General features: G+C 44.7%; 5 protein-coding genes across 5 annotated transcripts; 3 read left to right on the top strand and 2 right to left on the bottom strand.

Moving 5' to 3' along the window:
* The first annotated feature begins 862 nt into the window (after positions 1-862).
* LOC128708404 (transport and Golgi organization protein 2) lies at positions 863-1,813 on the top strand. Its single transcript, XM_053803381.1, has 2 exons — positions 863-1,521; positions 1,591-1,813. Exons 1-2 carry the CDS (start codon positions 863-865, stop codon positions 1,811-1,813), a joined length of 882 nt encoding a protein of 293 aa, XP_053659356.1.
* Positions 1,814-1,986: 173 nt separating this feature from the next.
* On the bottom strand, positions 1,987-6,637 carry LOC128719772 (RRP12-like protein). Its single transcript, XM_053813402.1, has 8 exons — positions 6,234-6,637; positions 3,921-6,170; positions 3,702-3,861; positions 3,359-3,631; positions 3,000-3,277; positions 2,781-2,935; positions 2,179-2,716; positions 1,987-2,098 (listed from the first exon to the last, which is right to left on the bottom strand). Exons 1-8 carry the CDS (start codon positions 6,635-6,637, stop codon positions 1,987-1,989), a joined length of 4,170 nt encoding a protein of 1,389 aa, XP_053669377.1.
* A 465-nt stretch (positions 6,638-7,102) lies between these two features.
* Positions 7,103-8,542, top strand: LOC128708777 (something about silencing protein 10). Its single transcript, XM_053803757.1, has one exon. The coding sequence runs from the start codon at positions 7,103-7,105 to the stop codon at positions 8,540-8,542; it is 1,440 nt and encodes a 479-aa protein (XP_053659732.1).
* A 424-nt stretch (positions 8,543-8,966) lies between these two features.
* LOC128707884 (squamous cell carcinoma antigen recognized by T-cells 3) lies at positions 8,967-12,068 on the bottom strand. The gene is made up of 6 exons (XM_053802841.1): positions 12,033-12,068; positions 11,757-11,965; positions 11,353-11,694; positions 10,454-11,289; positions 9,182-10,364; positions 8,967-9,105 (listed from the first exon to the last, which is right to left on the bottom strand). The coding sequence occupies exons 1-6, from the start codon at positions 12,066-12,068 to the stop codon at positions 8,967-8,969; spliced, it is 2,745 nt and encodes a 914-aa protein (XP_053658816.1).
* A 1,916-nt stretch (positions 12,069-13,984) lies between these two features.
* On the top strand, positions 13,985-17,095 carry LOC128706896 (transcription initiation factor IIA subunit 1). The gene is made up of 7 exons (XM_053801839.1): positions 13,985-14,008; positions 15,077-15,268; positions 15,357-15,374; positions 15,440-15,956; positions 16,213-16,560; positions 16,642-16,901; positions 16,988-17,095. The coding sequence occupies exons 1-7, from the start codon at positions 13,985-13,987 to the stop codon at positions 17,093-17,095; spliced, it is 1,467 nt and encodes a 488-aa protein (XP_053657814.1).
* Positions 17,096-18,693: the final 1,598 nt, after the last annotated feature.

Raw genomic sequence — 18,693 nt, 5'->3', positions numbered from 1 at the left:
GCAAGCAGCACAGCACAGCCAAAATCATCTGTTCGCGCGAAGGAACCGCAAAGGAGCCGGGAAACACGATCGATGCGTTCAGCTAGGTAACGCTTATCAGCATTTTTTTAAGCAGCGGAAGTTGTTTGCCTTCACGGCGTAAGACAAAACGTCGTTCTTGCCCATTGCACTACTATCTACAACGTCCGGCAGTGACGTTCCCTCGATTCAACTTGGCTGACAAATCGGACGCACACGATCGACACTTCGAAACGTAAGCATATTGATGCGTCAGTGCGCAGATTGATACAAAAATATCTGCTTCACCTCCCACTGTTTACTTGGTTATCTTGTTTTTTTTTTTGCCTACTTTATCTCCCATAGCAACCTCGATAATCATCGACGGGCAACTGGAGCGGATGGTGTGACCTTTGACACACCAAAACAACGGGTTTCAAATGTTGAAAAAGAGAAAACGGTAACGGTATCGACGTGTGATATCGCAGTGTGGCCGTCAAGCTTTGGTTCGCTTTTGAAGGAAGGCCATCCAAGGAGCATTATCATTGTGATTGGATTATCACTCAGCGGAGAGCACTGCGCGCTGTGTATGTGTGCGGGCGTTAATCAACCACTAATATGTAGCTAAACGAACGCAGAAAACGCAAAACAAACCGCGACGGTCAACAACGGAAAAACAAAAACATTTTCGAGCGGGGAGAGCAGGTTTCGCTTTTGGTTGCAAACAAAGTAGCCAACATAGGCGCACCGTCGGTCCGGTGCCCATTCGAAAGTGATAGCGTACACCCGGGAGTGCACCACATCATCTGTTGAACTGGTCGTAGTGAGTGGCTTGTTCCGTAAAGTACAACAATAGCTGTGCATAATGTGTATTCTGTTCGTTTACGTTGCTGATGGCTCCGTGTCGGGAAGGTACCGGTTAGTGTTGGCATCAAACCGGGATGAATTCTACGCTCGTCCGGCCAAGTCGGCTGCATCGTGGGAAGAAAATGCTCGTATCATCGGAGGTCGTGATATGGAACCGGGTCGCGAAGGTGGTACGTGGCTGGCGATCGGCAACCATCCCGATGGGCGGATCAAACTAGGCGCGCTGCTTAACGTAACCGGCGAAACTAAGCCTAACGTTACCAACGGTCGTGGACCGATCGTGGCTAATTTCTTGACGGGAGAACTAACCGGCCGTACGTACAGCGAACAGTTGCTCGCACAGGATAACTTCGGTGCGTTCAATTTTGTCTCGATCGAGTTAGATACGGTGAATAGCAATGGGGGAGACCGCCAGGTGGGTTCCAACCAAACTGCCGGAGGAACCATTCTACACACGAGCAATGCTCCGCACAGTATTATCCCATGCAAAACCGGCGAAGCGTTGGGGTTCGGCAATAGTACGCTGGAAAAGCCGCTACAGAAAGTTTGCCAAGGAAGGGACCAGTTTGCCGAGATCGTCACTAGACGTAATGTACCTTTTGCGGACAAAGATGCCTTCGTGGATGAACTAATGGGATTGCTTAAGAACGATGTGCGGTAAGTAGCGCTTACTGTTCCTAAAATCCATCTAAACTTCCTAATTCAACACGCACAACTTCCTTACAGCCATTTCCCGGACGCCGAATTGACTAGGCGCGCTGGACAGCATGCGGAATTTCTTTCGAGCATTAACGTACGCATGCCCAACGGAAGCTACGGCAGTAGAACCCGTACCGTGATCCTCATAGATCAAAGTAATCACATGGAATTCATCGAGGAAACGTTGGTTGGCACAGATCCCCTTACAGGGGAATGGCAAACTACGAGAATCGAACGAGAATTTTCCTAGCGTTAATAGGTAATAAGTAGCACAGTATCATTTTACATTGATATGGACAATTATTTTAACATCTATTTCAAATTATAAACAACTTCTTGACGATGAAAAGCGGATGGTTGCTTAATGCAGCTTACGATTGTTTCAATATGTTTAAGCTGTTGTTATTTCCGAACCGTTTCGAGTTACTTCCGTTTCGTGCCAGCTTTTAGTAGCCGTTTCTTCGATCCAGCAGCTGCTCCTTTTCTCGCACCCTTTACAATGCTCTTAAATTGTCCCGCATTTTTCGCTCGTTTCCTGTAACGATAAGAAGCGATATAAAGAAATAGTTTCATCTAATTTCTTTTTTTAAACAACTCTGGTTTAGCATCACCTACCTTCGATTGAGAGAGTTACGGCTTAGCGGAACATAAGCGTATGGTTCGTGCTTGCCCTTTTGAAGCATATCACCGGACGCTTTCTTTGCACGATATTCAGCGCCAGTGGAAGCGTTCGATTTGGCCGTACGGTTCGACTTACTGCTGTAACCGGACTTCACAGAGGCAGCCGTCGGTCGATGGATACCCTTACCACCGGCCACATATCGACTTGATGTGCCCGACATGCCGGACCGAGCACTGAGCGCATCGATAGCCTTGCGCTTCCGGGACGAGGGTCCGTCATCTTCCGCGTTGGGTTCAAAGTCTTGTTCGGCCTGACTATCGTCGCTGTCATCTTGGTCGTAGATACGCTTTTTCGCCTTATCTTCATACCCGACAGCCTCATCCGGATCTTCGTCAGAATCGGAATAATCTTCAATATCCTTGATGATAAGCCGACCGTCGGCTGCCGTTTTGAAACCACGGTTTGCATCCTTTCGCAGTTTGCTGGGGCCGGCACGCGATTCCTTGCTGGTTTCTTCCATCGGTTCATTGGCTGTAAGCAAAACAAATGCACATGTCACTACTTAGGAGGACGCAAAATGGCCACACACACGTACTTGTAATTTTTCCAATCGCATCCAGATCCGCCAAATCAACTATGTTATCTTCCGATTCCTTAATGTACGTATCCACTCCCTTCTTCTTTGCACGACCCTTCCGTTCATCTTCCACACCAGAATCCGAATCAGAGTCCGCGAGAATATCTTCAATCCTGTTTTGGGATCAAAATGTCGTTAATGGTTTGAAACAAATATTCCAACAGTAAATTGCCATACGTTAAGCTCTTCTTCTGCAGTTCGCTGGCAATGTCGGGTTCATCGTCATCCTCCACCTCTGCACCATCCTTGCCTTCACGATCCTGTTTGTTGCGTTTCGCTCGACCCAAATCCTTTCGGATCTTCTTCAAACGCTTGTGCGTTTCCTCATCGTTCCCTGGTACAAACTGTATAATTTCTTGTGCACCAAACCGCTTGCACAATTTCTTCCAAATATAGCCCAAAAGTAACCGACAGTGTCGTTTCGTGTCCGGAACCATCAACGAGAGACTGTTTACCTTTCGTGACGAAAGTGAAAGAAGCAAGTAATGTTACAATATGTGCTGTGTAACTTCTTCTAGCGTTAAAGTAATACTTACGATCAAGGAAAGATAATTGGTCACAAGAGGAATCGGAAGAATTTTCGTGTAAGTGTACAGGAAATGTAGAGCAGCATCGACTTCCGTTCGTGCTTTACCCAACAGGAAGGTAAGCACCTGATCTAGCATAAATTTCAGTGAATCGATCGATAACGATCCAGTAAACTTTTCCAGCACGGTACGCAGGACACTAATCGTATTGGTGACCAGCTGACTGTCGCCCATAAAGCCAGCAATAATAAGCTCGATGAATTCGTTGATTTTTTCCTCATTCTGTAAGATAAAAACGATCAGTTTGTGATGAAATATGGCTGACTGTTCCACAATCGTACTATTGACTTACATCGAACAATTCACCGATTTTTTCCAGCAGCTCCGTACCTATGTTTTCCTTCTTTACGGGTTCGAAGTGGTACGTGGCGACTACTTCCGAGATTGTGCGCGTCACCAATTTGCCATTCAATAAAACTGACGACTGTTTTTCCAATACCAGTTTCAAGCATCTGTAAATGGAAGAAATTAGTATCCCGAAGCTGCTACACAGCAACTACTTGACACTTACGCCAAACGCGGTGCCTGTATGCCATCGTACGTCAAGTGCATCGTACCCAGAAGCAGCTTTTCGATATTGCCCAGCTTGGCTTCAACAAACGCCACACAGCCTTCATTTTCAGAGCTCAAAATTTCCTGCAACAATTTAAACGCTTTCTTCATCTGACGGCGTATGTTAGCGTTCGATTTGGCGACCGTTTCCTGCTTTTTGTCCTGCTTCAATATGAACGTGATGTACTTCTTATAAATCTCATTCAGCTTCTCCTTCGTTTGGTACAGGGCCAGCTGCTCCACAATATCGAACAGTGTGTCGTAAATAAATGTTCCCGGTGCCTTCTCTTGCAGCTGCTGCAATGCGACGTTAAACATTTCATCCAACACGGGTGCGGGTGTGATGGAAAGGTACGCTTGTATCGCTTCAAATGCGGCTTGACGAACTTCATTCTCATAACTCCCTTTCGGTTTCGTGGTGTAGATGTTAAACAAACGTGGCAGGAAATTTTTCGCAAACCGACCAATTTCTTCCCGATCGGTGGGCGTCTCGAGGTGTGTTATAAGCTCCTTCAATCCGTCCAATATAGGAGACCGAAGATCGGGATTTTCGTTCAGCACCATACCGAGCGTTTTCGCAATAAGCCGGAAGTTGGACACATCCTTCGGTTTGCGACAGAACCCGGGAAATAGACCCCAAAGCTGACAGCACAGCAACTCGAAGATGTGTGCTTGATGCTTATTGTCCGATTCTTTGAACTTTTGCCACAACATGTAGCATTGGTAGGCGAGTTTCAAAATGACGTTGTTGAACAGTTCGAAGCTCGAGTTCTGTAGACCTTCGCGCAACAGCGGCAACATCCATGTACGATCAAGATCAATTTTTCCGTCCTCTCCAGCGAGTGGGATGCACTGCAGCACTAAGCTGGTATCCATGGAGCCCACGGCCTGCAGGACGGCATGTTCGATTTGGATGCGTGTCGATGACTGAGGATCGTAGCGCGCACCGAGCGTTGTCAGGGCGGGTGCTAGTGTTTCGCCAAAGTATTTTCCAGTGGTATCAAACGCTACAGCCAAAATGATCAACACTTGTTTCGAGGCATGTCCGAACGGAGCTGTACATAGTACATCAATCACGTACTTCAGTACCTTCTCCAGTGAAGCGCGATGTTTTTCTACTTCCTCAGCATCGACGCAGCATGGTTGAACGCACTCGTACAGGATGTCCTTAAGGGCATTGGAAGCAGCCGATACTACGTCCAATTTCTCGGAGGACCAAAAATCTTGGGCACACACCTGTACGAACTTGGGTAGAGCTGTACTGCAAAGCACGAGATCGTACTTGGCCAAAAACAGATGACCCTCTTTGAGCACTGTCAACCAGGCAATGGTCTGGCGCGAATCGGACCGATCCGGACGGTAATCATACAGCGCGGACAGTAGCTTCCCTGCCAACACGGGAGTAAGATTTTCCGTCCTTGACGAAAATAGTGAGTGGAAGGTTTGGAAGCAATTCGCACGAATCAACACGTTAGTGGCAGTCATGATCGATAGGAGATTCTCCGATACCATCTTGATGTCCTGTTTGTCAAATCCGGGCAACGCATTATGCAGCAGACCTAGCGTGTGCAAAATGACCGTTTGGTTGTTGGCAATATTTTCCGGCTTAAATTGTCCACTGCAGAACCGTGCCACACGACCACCTGCTGGGTGATGCTTAACGTGGGTTGCTTTATGTGATTGTTCTGCACTGTCACTATCATCTTGATCTTGCTTGGGGGGAAGCATAAAGCAGCTTCCATGAATCACGGCTACTACCGCATGGTGAGCCGCTTTGCGCAGTTTCGGTTTGGTGTGTGTGGTGAACGCTAGTAAGGCGTCGAAAAATTTCAACGTTGAAGACATCTTCCACTGATCGTAGGCCTGCGCCCGTAACAATACCGACATGCAACCGATCAGATTACGGACCATTGCTTGGTTCTCCGTTTCGGTATATCTTTCGAGCAGCGCTAGCAGCGTTGGTGCCGTGTCCGAGAATTTGTGACGCAGCACAGCCTGCGGTACGGACTTGATACCCATGGCTAGCAGTGAAACGGCTGCATTGATATCGTTATCTTCCTTGGCCGCTTCAATCGTCTCCATTAGAGCGAGGAAGTATTCGGTGCTGCTCTGAGTACCCGACCGCTCCTTAATTACCTCAGTAAGGGCGGCCAGTATTGCAAGCATATCTTTCTGCAGCTGGGAATCGGCACGGAAGCTGGTCAGCAGTCTGAAAGATAAATTCGTATTATGAAAATAAGTTAGCCACGTGCATGTGACATGCATTCCTCACTTCTTAAAGCTCATATTTGAACAAGCACTCCAGTTGGAGGCAAACGTTTGGAAGGTTTTGAACGTTCCCTGCTGCGAATCGGACATCGTTTCATCGTCGCCATCTTTCATGCTGAATGATTTCATACTGGCCGCAATATCGTTCACTGTCGGTGGCTTGGATCTGCCCGTACCTCCACTACCGTACGACTGAATGGCTTCATGTTTCAGGACAGCTTCGAGTGTTAACTTGCTTTTCTGGTCAATTGGCTCACCCGGCGGAGCAAGACTGAGATTTGTTTGGAAGAACCGGCTTTTTGCCTTGGTACGATGTTTGCTTTCTTGAGGATTGGACGATGAAGCACCTCCCTTCTTCCATCGCTTTGAGCCATCTTTCCTCTTTAGTTTCGAACGAAATTTACTCATTTTAGCAAGTTGCGATGCGCACTAACTCTTTTGATTACTAAATTTTTGTTAAACACGCAGAATGAAGCAATGCACGTGCACGAGTTTTGGTAGAATGCGATGAAAACAGCCACGGCTGTCAGAATCGCACCAGTGACATTTGTTGCTTTGGGGTGAGTTTATTTTGCTACTTGGGGAAAATCCGAAATACCGACAAAATCAATTGATACTTTCTATAAAATCTATTTTTCATTAAAATATCGTATGATTATGCATCGGGCTACATAAATGATATGTGAAATTAAGTAGAATAACCTTTTTAATTATTGATAATAAAGCCCCTTCTTTTGCCGTGGCGTTGACTCTCCCAATCAAAACAAACAACCGCTGTCAAAATTGTACCCAATACACACGTGTTTGCACGAGAGAGTTGTGTTCCCTTTTATGTTAAAAAATCCTGCTTAAAACAAACTATCTGGCGCAAAAATGCCGGACAAAATAAAATTCGGCGATGTGGGCAGTGACTACGAGCCATCAGATTCAGAAGATGAGTACAGCGAAGGGGAAAAAGAGCTGTTGGAAAATGTGCGGCAACGACGTCGCAATGATTACGATGAGGACGACGAAATGCAACGCCAAGCGGTGCTAGGATTCGACGACGAGGAAGGTTACGATGAAGAGGACGAGGAGCCAGATTTCGACGAAATCCGTAAATTTGAACACGACAGTGATATCGATGATAAGGATAAGGAGGACTTTCTTCCTGATCGCTCTGCGTGGGGTTCGAAGGCAGGCGCTTTCTATGGCACCGGTTACAAGGACCGGGACTACGATACGCTCACGGCACAGGAGGAGGAATTGGCCCGGCTGGAAGAAGAGGAAGCGATGGAGATGCAGAAGCGCCTTACGAAAGGCATGACCGACGAAGATTTTGCACTCGACGATTTATGGTCGGGCGATGAGGCGGAGCACATGGAAGATGAACTGGAACATGCGGAAGAAAAATCGGCGAAAGGAAAACAAAAAGGCAAGAAGACCGCCTTTAGCAGCAAAGAAGAAATAGTGATAAAAGGAGATTTATCGGATTTAAGCAATAGTCAGCGGCAGGAGCTGTTTCGCAAAGAGTCGCCAGAGTTCGAGGGATTGGTAAAGGAATGTTCTGCCAAGTTGGGCGAATGTGCCAATGTTCTGGAACCTATTTTGGAGTTGCTTAAACAGCACAACCTACTGTCGCATCCTCTTGGGCAGTTGCTGGCAAAGCGTTACGAACTACACATGCTTTACTGTAGCAATATTAGCTTCTACGTGCTGCTAAAGTCACAGCGAGTTGATATCCGTAATCATCCGCTGGTGAAACGGTTGCTGCAGCTAAAGCGGTTAGTACAAGAGATGGAACAAAAGTACGAGCAAACTGCTAAAGCTCAGGTGGAAGAACTACTGGAGGCACAGGCCGAAGGTAGAGAAATAAGCTTCCACGATGAACTTGGAAATGAAAAGTTGAAAACGAAGAAGAGTCAACGTTTGCGAGTTCTTGATCAGTTGGAACAGATGGACTCGGACCAAGAACAGGACGATGCCGAGCAGGAAGAAAGTGAACACGAAGAATATTCTGCAAAACGCAGTAAATTGGACACAACCAAGGAATATTCGGCGGAGGAGGACGATGAGGAAGAAAAGCTGGACGACATGGAAGAGATGGATGCCGACGGGAAACGCAAGATCACCTACCAGATGGCTAAAAACAGGGGCCTATCGGCACGCAAGCGCAAGGATCAGCGTAATATTCGCGTGAAGAATAAACAGAAATTCCGCAAGGCAATGATCCGTCGAAAGGGCACCGTACGACCGGTTCGCACCGAAACGAAGCGATACACGGGCGAAACTAACATTAAACCGTATGTCAAGCGAGGAATTAAGCTTAAGTAAGATTGGCACGGGTTCGCGTCCGATCGTGGGTCCCAATCTCTTGGTGTTCACAAGCAACTTTATTCGCAAATGCACGTAACGTATCTATCAGGACCGTGTTTGTTACAGCGAAGAAAATGGAAAACTTATCAATACAAAGAATGGAAAAGTAGCTGGTTAAATGGATGGTTATTTGTGTGTAATACGAAAGAAAGGGAAGGACAATTACAAATAATAATGTTCGCTCGTATGATACACACTTGTACAGAAAACAGTATAAATATATCATACGGCATAGAGAAAAAGAAAACAAATGTTTGCAATTCAATTGAATGTAAGCACCATGGAAATATTGAATTTCCTTTGGTGATAAACAGGACTGTCTCAGATGGGCCAAAATGAATTGAATGTTGAGAGAACGCGCTACGCTGGGCCGTCGAGCCTATTACTTCAACAAGAGCTTTCGAAAATCGTCGTTAGATTTTGGTTTATCTTCGTCTTGACCACTTGGTGTCACTGTAGAAGTAGCGTTCTTTTTCAAGACGGCGGTCGGAATCATGGCCGATAACTTTTGCTTTACATCCCTAGAAGATTAAAACAAAAAAGATGACAATCAGTTCGTTCACGCATTCGACCACAAAAACTAATGTTCGCTCTTACCCTTTGGTCAGTTGTTTCTTGCCGGAACCGAGGCTAAAGCTTGACCCACCGCCATCGCCCACGGCAAGATTTGGTTCGGTAGCGGTTGGATTTTTCTTCGGTGGCGGTGACGAAATGGCAACCGTAATCGTGAACCCATCGATCACGTGTTGATCCATCTTCAGCACCGCATTCTTGGCGGCCGTCTCCGTTTCGTACTCCAGGTACGCTAACCCCTTCGATTTTCCACTTCTGAAGCAAACAATGCGTATGTCTCGGATGGGACCGAATGGTTTAAACAATTTCTCCAGCTCATTACGGCCCAAGGTGAATGGGAGTCCTTTGATGAACAGTTTGTTCGGTTCGAAGGACGACGAATACTTAAACTGATGTTGACGATTCGCCTTATCGCGTGCTACATTGGATATAAACACTGGACGACCGTTCAATGGACGGCGATCGAAACCGAGCGCTTTCGGCACTTCATCACTACTAGCAAGCTGCATGTAGCCGAATCCTCGACTTTTTCCCGAACTGGAAGCAACCAGCTCAATCGACTCGATCGTTAAATCGGGAAAGATCGCTCTAATATCGGGCTCCGTCACTTCAAAGCTGAGATTGCTAATGAACACTTGCCGATTTTGATCTCCTTTTGAAATGTAATTGCTATCATCGTCCATTTTGAGCTGTTTTGCCGAATCGTGCTTCGTGTCTGGATGTTTAAAGTTGTTAGCAACTGGAATGGCTGGAGTTTTAAATTCTGCCTGCCGCTCGCCTGCACTGTCCGACATTTGGTCATGGGAACGTTTCAGTTTCTTCTTTCCTGGCGATCCACTTGTGCCGTCAGCGGACGATGTATGCCGCTTCATAGTCGTCGCTTCCGAGTCATTGTTTGAGGTGCTTGTTCCACCGATATCCGTGCGTTTTCCTTTCGCTGCACGGTTAGGTGGTCCATTTTTGGACATTGTTTTGTAGTACTTTTCGATCGTGGCATTGCACAGCTCCTGGCAGCTTATCAACTGATCCAGTGTTCCGTTACACCGTTCAAAGCGCAACCAAGCGGCGGCCAACGTTTCCGGATCATCCAAGCCGGTGCTGGAGATTGATTTTCGGTACAATTTCCGCACAGCATCTGGGCCTCGCTTTGCTTCTAGTTCGATGAACTCGATCCATAATCCAACACGAGTTGAATTATCGGAACTGTCTGCAAACCAGAAAGGTTAGGGATAAACGATTAAGGTGAAATCGCAAAATGAAACGTATTTGTAAATATTGAATAGAACAACTTTTTACCCATTACACTGTACCACAGGTCACGCCCCTTGCTCGGTTCTCCCAGTGCTTCATATTCGAGCCTGCCCCAAAACTGTAGAATCTTACACTGCGGATCGGCCAACACGCCCCAAGTCCGGCCCAACTGGTTCCAAGCAAGATCAAAGTTGGCGCGCAATATATCCCGTTCCTTTTCGCTCGCAAAGTCCGTCACTCGGCGCAAATACGTTAAGTATTCCAGCCATACCTTTACGGATGCCTCGGGTGTTTGAAGACCAGCCGACGCGACATCCTCCATTATCTTCAGGATCGTCATTTTGGAAGTAGGTTTCGCCTGCCGCTCCACTATACGCATCTTCTCCACGTACAGCTCAGCGCTCCACGTGCAGTTGCGCAAAGCTCGATTCACCAGATCCAGTTCCGTCTGTCGAAAGACAGGTGAAGCCGGATTTTCTTCCGGATCCGATGGACATCGATGAAGGTAGCGTACGTAATCGTACCAAACCATCCCATCCAGGCAACATTCGGTAACCATACGCTCGTAGAGAATTTGTACCTCATCGTCATCCATCACTGGCTGACATTCAGCGATATACTTTCGGTACAGGTCGGCCCTTTCCTGATGACAATGGGCCTCCAGCGCTCCTAGGGCATTTTCGTGAGGGAGCATGCGTTGCAGGACTTCCTTGGCTTGTTTGTACCGTCGTTCAAATTTTTCCTCGTCCAAATCCGTAATGACATCTTTGTATTTCTCACACAACAGCTTGTACTCGATGTACGAGTCCTCCATGTTGCGTAGAGGTATCTTCAACTCTTGCTCATAAATCCGGGCCAATCGATTGAAGCTTTCTGGGGAACTGGAAATCCACTGTATGTTAAAACCATGTATCTTCCGACAAACAAGACCTAACGTTACTTACTCTCCATTCTTTGTTAATGTATCTTCTCGATACGCTTCAAAGATAGATCTTCCTTTCACTGTATGCAATCCGTACGTGGGTATTAATGTTTTCCAAATTCGGCACGAAATGTCCTTACTGCTGCTTTTCATCGCAAGCTCTGCGAACTCCAACGCTACTTCGGCAGAATAGTAATCGTTAAGTGCGCGCTGGAACAGCTTTTCGACTTTTTCCACCTGCTCGTCCGTTGACGCAAGGGAAGATTCAATTTTCAGCCACTTTAGCCAAATCTCGGGTGACAGTGGGTACATCGCGGAAAATATTTCTGCACTCTGGCGAATCTTTTCCAGATCGTTCATTTGGCTGAAACGAAGAAATCTGTGTTAGTCAACGCTTCCAATGCCATACGATAGAGCCATACGTACTGCGCAACTTCCAGCAGTTCAGCGTAATTATCGTAATTGTACTTGTCTCCTGCAATTTTAGTAAGTATCTCGATGTACTCTTTAATGTGTTTCGATTCAATCGATTCGTCATTATCATCGTCCTCGGTGTCTTCATCCTCCGTGTTGGTACCTTCCGACGATTCGTCATCTTCCGTGTCTGTCTTTTCGGCACTCTCATCTAGCGCGTCCTGTACACGGAAAGGAACGAAACCGGGTCAATGCCACCAGCAGAAACGATTGATCATACTACTGTACCTTTACCTTTTCATCCACCATTTCGACGTCCGACATGGTTGGAAGTGTTTTGTTTCGAGTTTTACCAACTACACGCACAGTAATTTACGAATTTTCGTAACTTTTAATTCCGTTTATTAACCTTACAAATTGACCCACAACAACATTTGACGTTTGCATGCTAATTTGTGTTTACTGTCAAGCGCACGGCATCAAAATCGATAAGCAGCGTACACACGTAACGTTTGATACAGGTTTGTGTAAGATGTGTTGTTATAGCAAAGCAACGCGAGCTCAATGGCGATGATCTCGCTAATTTTTTGAAAACGGTGTAAATTGTTTTTTTATTATTTTGCACTAGCGCTGGTGGGCGGAATAGTGCTTAGCATTCTAAATCTCGCAGAAACCAAGTCCGTGTAATTATGCATTAAACATTTGGATGGCAGTGAGCCCCATTCGATTATCCGTTCTGTTCTCATGTCCGGGACAAGAAATTGACACCACGGGTGATCGGGTTTTTTGCACCACTTCTCGTTCCCCGAAATAGTGCGTGAGGTCGCGTTTTTTGTCTGAAGCAGAGATTTCATGAAATACGGCAAAAATCGGTAGTACAGCGTATTAGTGCGAGTACCGCGTAATACATATTGCTCTCGGAACATTTTTCGGTGGGCTGTACCCATAGTTGTGCGCTGCTGGTGTCAGTAGCAATGACGAATTCCGTGAAACGCGTTTTCCAGCACAAACCATAGCCCACTTGTGCGCGGGGCGGCATCGTGAAAACGTCACAAGCAAAAGCCCAAACGATCACAGTCGCTACGGTTGAAGCATAGAGTTCACGTACATTGCGTCGGCAACAAATCCGGTCGAGAGTGAGGCCATCATCAACCATTCGGCTTACGGTTAGTTTTGTGCTGAAGCATCCGTAGGCTTCTGGTGCCGACGGTAACACGGAAAGCCAACGAAGCAAAACAGTAGGGTGAAAAGAAGAAGCACCCGCTTTAGCCGCTGCTGTCGGGATTTATGCAGGCAACTTCCTCAAGAACAGCGAAGTGCAAGTTTTTAAAGTCAGCGTCGGTCGCGTGATCGACTGCTTCATTTTTACGTCCCCTTCATTTCGCAAACCACCCAGTGCGCGCTATATTGGTGCCGTGTCATCAACGTACAACCGACCGTTCCCATTTCCTTCTTTTCTTCCCATTTCAAGAATGACTCCGCTACCGCGCTGACATTCCTTCGATCGGGTGACAGTTGTTATTTTTTTCCTGCTTTGTTTTTTTCCGCACGGGGAAATATAATTCTATTCAGTAATAAAATAAATCTGTCCTCAAACGGTTCAGTAAACATAATCTTCTAACCTTTTGTGCGTGATTGTTTGTGTACTTTTTTTTAGCAAGGTGTGTGATTCAAGAGAAAAAGTGTTCGTGTGTGCAATGACCGTGTGTGCCAAGAACGGTCACCAGTGAGGAATTCAGTGGACACCGCAAGCACCTTTTATTAGTACACCGTCGATCCTGCACATACTGGTGTTGTTCTCGCACCCTCTGTTCCTAACGATTGTAGCAAAGGTAACCGCTGCCAGAAAGCTCACAGCAAACACAGCAAAACACTGTCTGTGCTGTTGAGTCGCGGCACCCTGCGAGTGTTATCACGATTTCTACAACAAACGGCAGTTTGCTACATAAAACCAGCTTTGTGGTGAATGGTTTCTTTCCGTTCAGTGTATTTTTGCTGCCTGTGGTAGATTTCTTCCTGTTTTGCGGTAAGCTCAACGTAGCCGCCTATTAGCCCTATCGGTAGCGGCAAATCTCTCGAACGGAAGTTCTGATACCGAAAAGATATCTCAATATCGTGCATTTACATTCAGAACGAGAGAGAGAGAGGGAGTTAGCGAGCATAAAGAGTGTGTCCGTGTGTGTCCAGGAAGTAAGATCTTCTATTCCAGAAATTGCTGTTCGTGAAAGGAAATATCCAGGATGTCTCTCAGTCAAACATCGGTGGTAAGTGATTTTAGATAAAATCATGTTGATGCAACAAGTTGCAGCTTTTCATCCATTTGGTTGTCATCCGTTCACTACTTGTGGTTTTGATTACATTATTGTTGTTGTACCTATAGTTTTTTAGAGTGAAGAGAGTTTTTTAGAGTGTTTAGAGTGAAAAGGTATTCACTGAAATACTTAGCAACTTGTATAAGCAAAATTCTGTATAATGTAATATTGCTTAATATAACACGAGTACGCTAATTTATACACTTCGGATGACAATAAGACGATGTCAAGTTAATGCAAAGACAGTGTTATGATGTTCCATATGGTAACATCCAAAGGTTGGTTGCTTGAAAAAGTGAGAAAAAACATGAGAGGAGAGAGTTTCACACCAGGTTGTCAATAGCAACGTGATGTGCCCTAGCATCAGAATACGGATTTTTAAACATATGGTAGGATGATTTGTGTGTTGAGTGTAGAGATTTTTTAAATACAATCTTCAATTTAAATTGACCTCATTAATAAAGAGTTGTCTGAAAAAAATCCCGCATCTGTAAAACATCATAGTATCGTCTACAAATTAAAGCTATATGCCATGTAGGAACAACACATATTAAGGGGCACTTGTACCACCTTCCCATTTGCGCTTTTATCGCCTAACAGCTAGAAAGATAGTTATCGTAAATACTTGTGGTATGTGCCACGATGTGTTACTACTTTGTAGTACAGTGTACAGTGCCCTTATGAAGCATGAAAAAATGGGAAAATTGTTGCCACTATCTCGTTTATCGAGTTTCGTGCTAAAATGCGGCCCTCACCGAGCAGCATCATTGAAACGAAGCGTATATGCCGACGAAATGTGGGGATTTCCTCGACGGCTCTTGCGGTGAAATAGTTGTAGAAGCGCCAATAAATCATTGAGATGAGTTTATACCGTTGTGTTAGTGGGACATCTGAGTTCCTAAAAGTTACAAAATAGGTTCTCTATACATGCATCTTTTTAGCTTCACACGAAGAATAATATGATGTAAATATGAATGTCATTTGTGTAGTTAATGTTATTCAATGTTCTTTTCCTTACAGCTTAAAGTGTACACCACCGTCATTGACGATGTCATTGCCGGTGTGCGGGATGCCTTTCTTGATGAAGGCGTTGATGAGCAGGTGCTGCAGGAAATGAAACAGGTATGGACCACAAAACTGTTGGCCTGCAAAGCGATCGAATCCACTCCAGAATCGCAAGATCAACAAGGTTCTGCTATGCTATCGAACAAGGTACATTTTGTTGATTTATAATTACTGTGATACGATGAATAATATTCGAATTTTATTCCTGGCTTTTTATTTCCTACTGTCTGTTCAGTCTGCATCACATGCAAAGGTAAGCTACATAACAAAGTCAACTACTAATTTGTACTAATTTGAAATTTCCTTGAATAATTCCAGACAAACGGTACGAAGAAATCGAAGGCCGCAACGGCAGCTGCGTCGGCCGCAGCAGCATCCAACAATCAACAGGAAAATGGCAAAGCAAACAACAACACAAAGACAAATGTGGAGGTGAAAAATGAGAAAATACCCTCCCTGGTTCCTACCGGAAATGCACCGCAAGCGGGTGGAAATCAGAATAGCACCGGCAACACTGCGACCCCCAGTTCAAACACAACAACATCGACAGGACAGCAGCAACAACAGCAAAACACTTCACCAGCCGCCGTCGTATCAGCGCTCGATCCCGACAAGCAGGTTGCAATCCAGATAACGCTACCAGCACAACCGAACGTACCGAACAGTCAGCCGCGTGTGCTAACGATTCAGGTGCCAGCATCGGCACTGCAAGAAAATCAATTGCATCATGTGCTGACCAGTCCGATCATTTCCTCCATTATGCCACTCCCCCCGCACATTGCATCGAACGTGTTGCAGCAGCATGTGAACAGCTATTTGCAGAATCTTAATTTAAGTAAGTAATATTTCAATTAGCAATTTCAAGGAAAACTCCTGCAAGTACAAGCATTATTGTTTTACTTTAAATAGTTTACGCTCGGTTAAAGTTAGTGCTGCATTGAGCGACCACATTTGCTGCAATCAATGCTAACGAATCCTTTGGAAGGTTACTGTATCTTTTGTGTTTTTGTGCTAGCATATTAAAAACATATTAAAGTTAATGTTGAAAATTGGAATCAGCTAATCAATGTTAAACATCTTTCTCTCTTCAGATACCGTTCCAATCCAGAAACAGCTGGATGGTGCCTGTGACGATGACGTATTTATGGTAGAGAGTGAAGTTGAAGGAAAAGTTGCCGCCATAAAATACAAACTTGTGGAACTACCACCGCGCAAAAAACCCCTCGATCGGCATCGGCTCGATCGGCAGCTTATAAATGCACTGACAGTTGGACAACAATCTTTCACCACTGACGATGATATTGAACCAATCGCGTCAAGTAGTAATGGCATTAGTGCATTACGGTCAAAGGCAATGGCGGGAATGTTAGCTAGAACTTCTCGTCGGCGTCCATTGAAAGGAGCTCGCAAAGTACGAACGTCAAACGTAGGAGAACAAGGTAATCATGTCTAATAGTAGTTATACGTTTGTACGGCATATGGAACATCGATGTAACATATTCGGAACGTTATGTATTTATTTTCAGCTTCTTCGTTCCATATCTGCAGCAGCCTACAACTCGACGGTGCAGTCGACACATCCGACGAGGAAGGCAGCGACATCAGCGATGACAACATAGTCGATGATGATGATGAAGACTTGGACAAGGAGGAGGAGGACGATTTGGAAGCGGAAGGTGGAGCAGAGGAAGAACCGCTCAATAGCGAAGACGATGTCACGGACGAAGATGCGTCCGATTTATTCGATACGGATAACGTGGTTGTTTGTCAATATGATAAGGTAAGTGAAAATGGCAGTCTGCGTTGTTACGCTAGCGCGTAGTGGTATGTTATTATTCGCTCTTTGTTTTCGCTTTTCTCCCTTAGATCACACGATCTCGCAACAAGTGGAAGTTTTATCTAAAGGACGGCATCATGCATGTAGGTGGCAAAGATTATGTGTTTCAGAAATCGAACGGGGATGCAGAGTGGTAAGCGCAAACAATGTAACTACAAAGTGATTGGAAAAAGGGCGAACTAGTGCCTCTAGCAGCTGGATCTTTTCGATTGTTCTTCAATGTGCGTGGGTTGGGGCTTCAATGTTGACGGTAGATAGAATAATGCCAGCGGGAAGGAGAAGGAACGACACTGCAAACGTTGAAATATCTGCATCCAGCACTATAGAGTAATGGACCCGACATTTTAGATAAAATTACTGAGTAGCAAGGCGTGCAATTTGGGGGGAGTCGATACAAGTACAGATAACAAGGTATCCAGTTCATAATGCAGATTGTAAAGATCGGAATGATTGTTACACGTTTTTGAAAATCGTATTGGAAGTAAAACTGATTCGGATATCCATCACATTTCTACGTCTACGCTAATAAACCAAAAGGGGGGAAATGCAAATCAATCAGCTCAGCAGCGTCATCACACGACTCGCCAATAATTTCTATTTGTTAGGTGCTTGCACTAATGATGATAATTTTCTTGTCAAAAACCTGTTTTGGTGAAGGTTGGCAAACATAAAAATCTGCTAATTGGTATCGAAACCCGAAAGTCAAGAGTTACTGATAACAAAACATAGTGCAAGAACCTAATACTTAAAGGCTTGAAGTGGAATGCCATCGCCGCAAATTCACCAGAAAACTCCAATTGGAGTCAATAGTTTGATTTAGCACCATTTAGGAACATGAATCACAAATGCGTTTATTTGTGCGTGTTTGTTCTTTGTAAACATAAGGCATCTCATCCATGTGAGACTTTAACCTTGTATGTAAAGCATTGACTATTGACCATATGAAGAATATGTAAACGACTACAACAACTGTTGCAACAGCTTCGGAGAGCGTGAACGTATCTGGAAGATTGTGTACGGCAGCATTTGAACAATACGTAGAAAACACAAATAATTTTAGCATGTGAAGTATTTCAACCATCAAAGAGTAATTCAGGGCTGGTTTCATTTTGTTATCAATACATTTTTTTATATACCGCTTCCTCTTAATTATGGTATGACATCGTTCTGGAGGATGTTTTATGTCCGTTTTTTACCCATTTGCCCTCACACCTCTTTTGTAGAGTTATATCTTATCCACTTCCGTTCTTTCATTCGTCTGCGCTTGCACTTGGTGCAAAATTGTTCGATAAGTGTAGGAATGTATGTTTAGAAAGGACTAGCATGTAAGACTATGTGTAGTTTGTGGTGGAAATGCTTGTTTTTATTGTAATAAATAAGATGACAAGTGTACGTAGTGCAAAATAAAAATGACAAAATACAGGGTTTTACTTGTACTTGTTTATATGCAGGGATGGATTTAGGCATAACACTTCAAATACGTAACCCAATACGTGTTTTGTAAATTTTCTCATAATTTATTAAATATGTTTTACACAAAAAAAAATCAAGTAGCTAAAAAAAAAAAAAATATTGCATATAAACAAGTACTTCAAACTCAAACCAATCTTTCACAAGGATAGTTGAAGTATCAAGTTGAAGTAGAAGTATCAACTATCTAACTGCTTTTACTATGAATAACTTCTGTTACTTTCTTTATTTGTTATTAGTAATAAGTAAGTTCCGTAAGTAGTAA

Source organism: Anopheles marshallii, chromosome 2, assembly GCF_943734725.1.
Source record: "Anopheles marshallii chromosome 2, idAnoMarsDA_429_01, whole genome shotgun sequence".
Lineage (NCBI taxonomy): Eukaryota > Metazoa > Arthropoda > Insecta > Diptera > Culicidae > Anopheles > Anopheles marshallii.
Note: the sequence above shows the minus strand (reverse complement) of the source record. Positions and strands in the feature narration are given on the sequence as shown.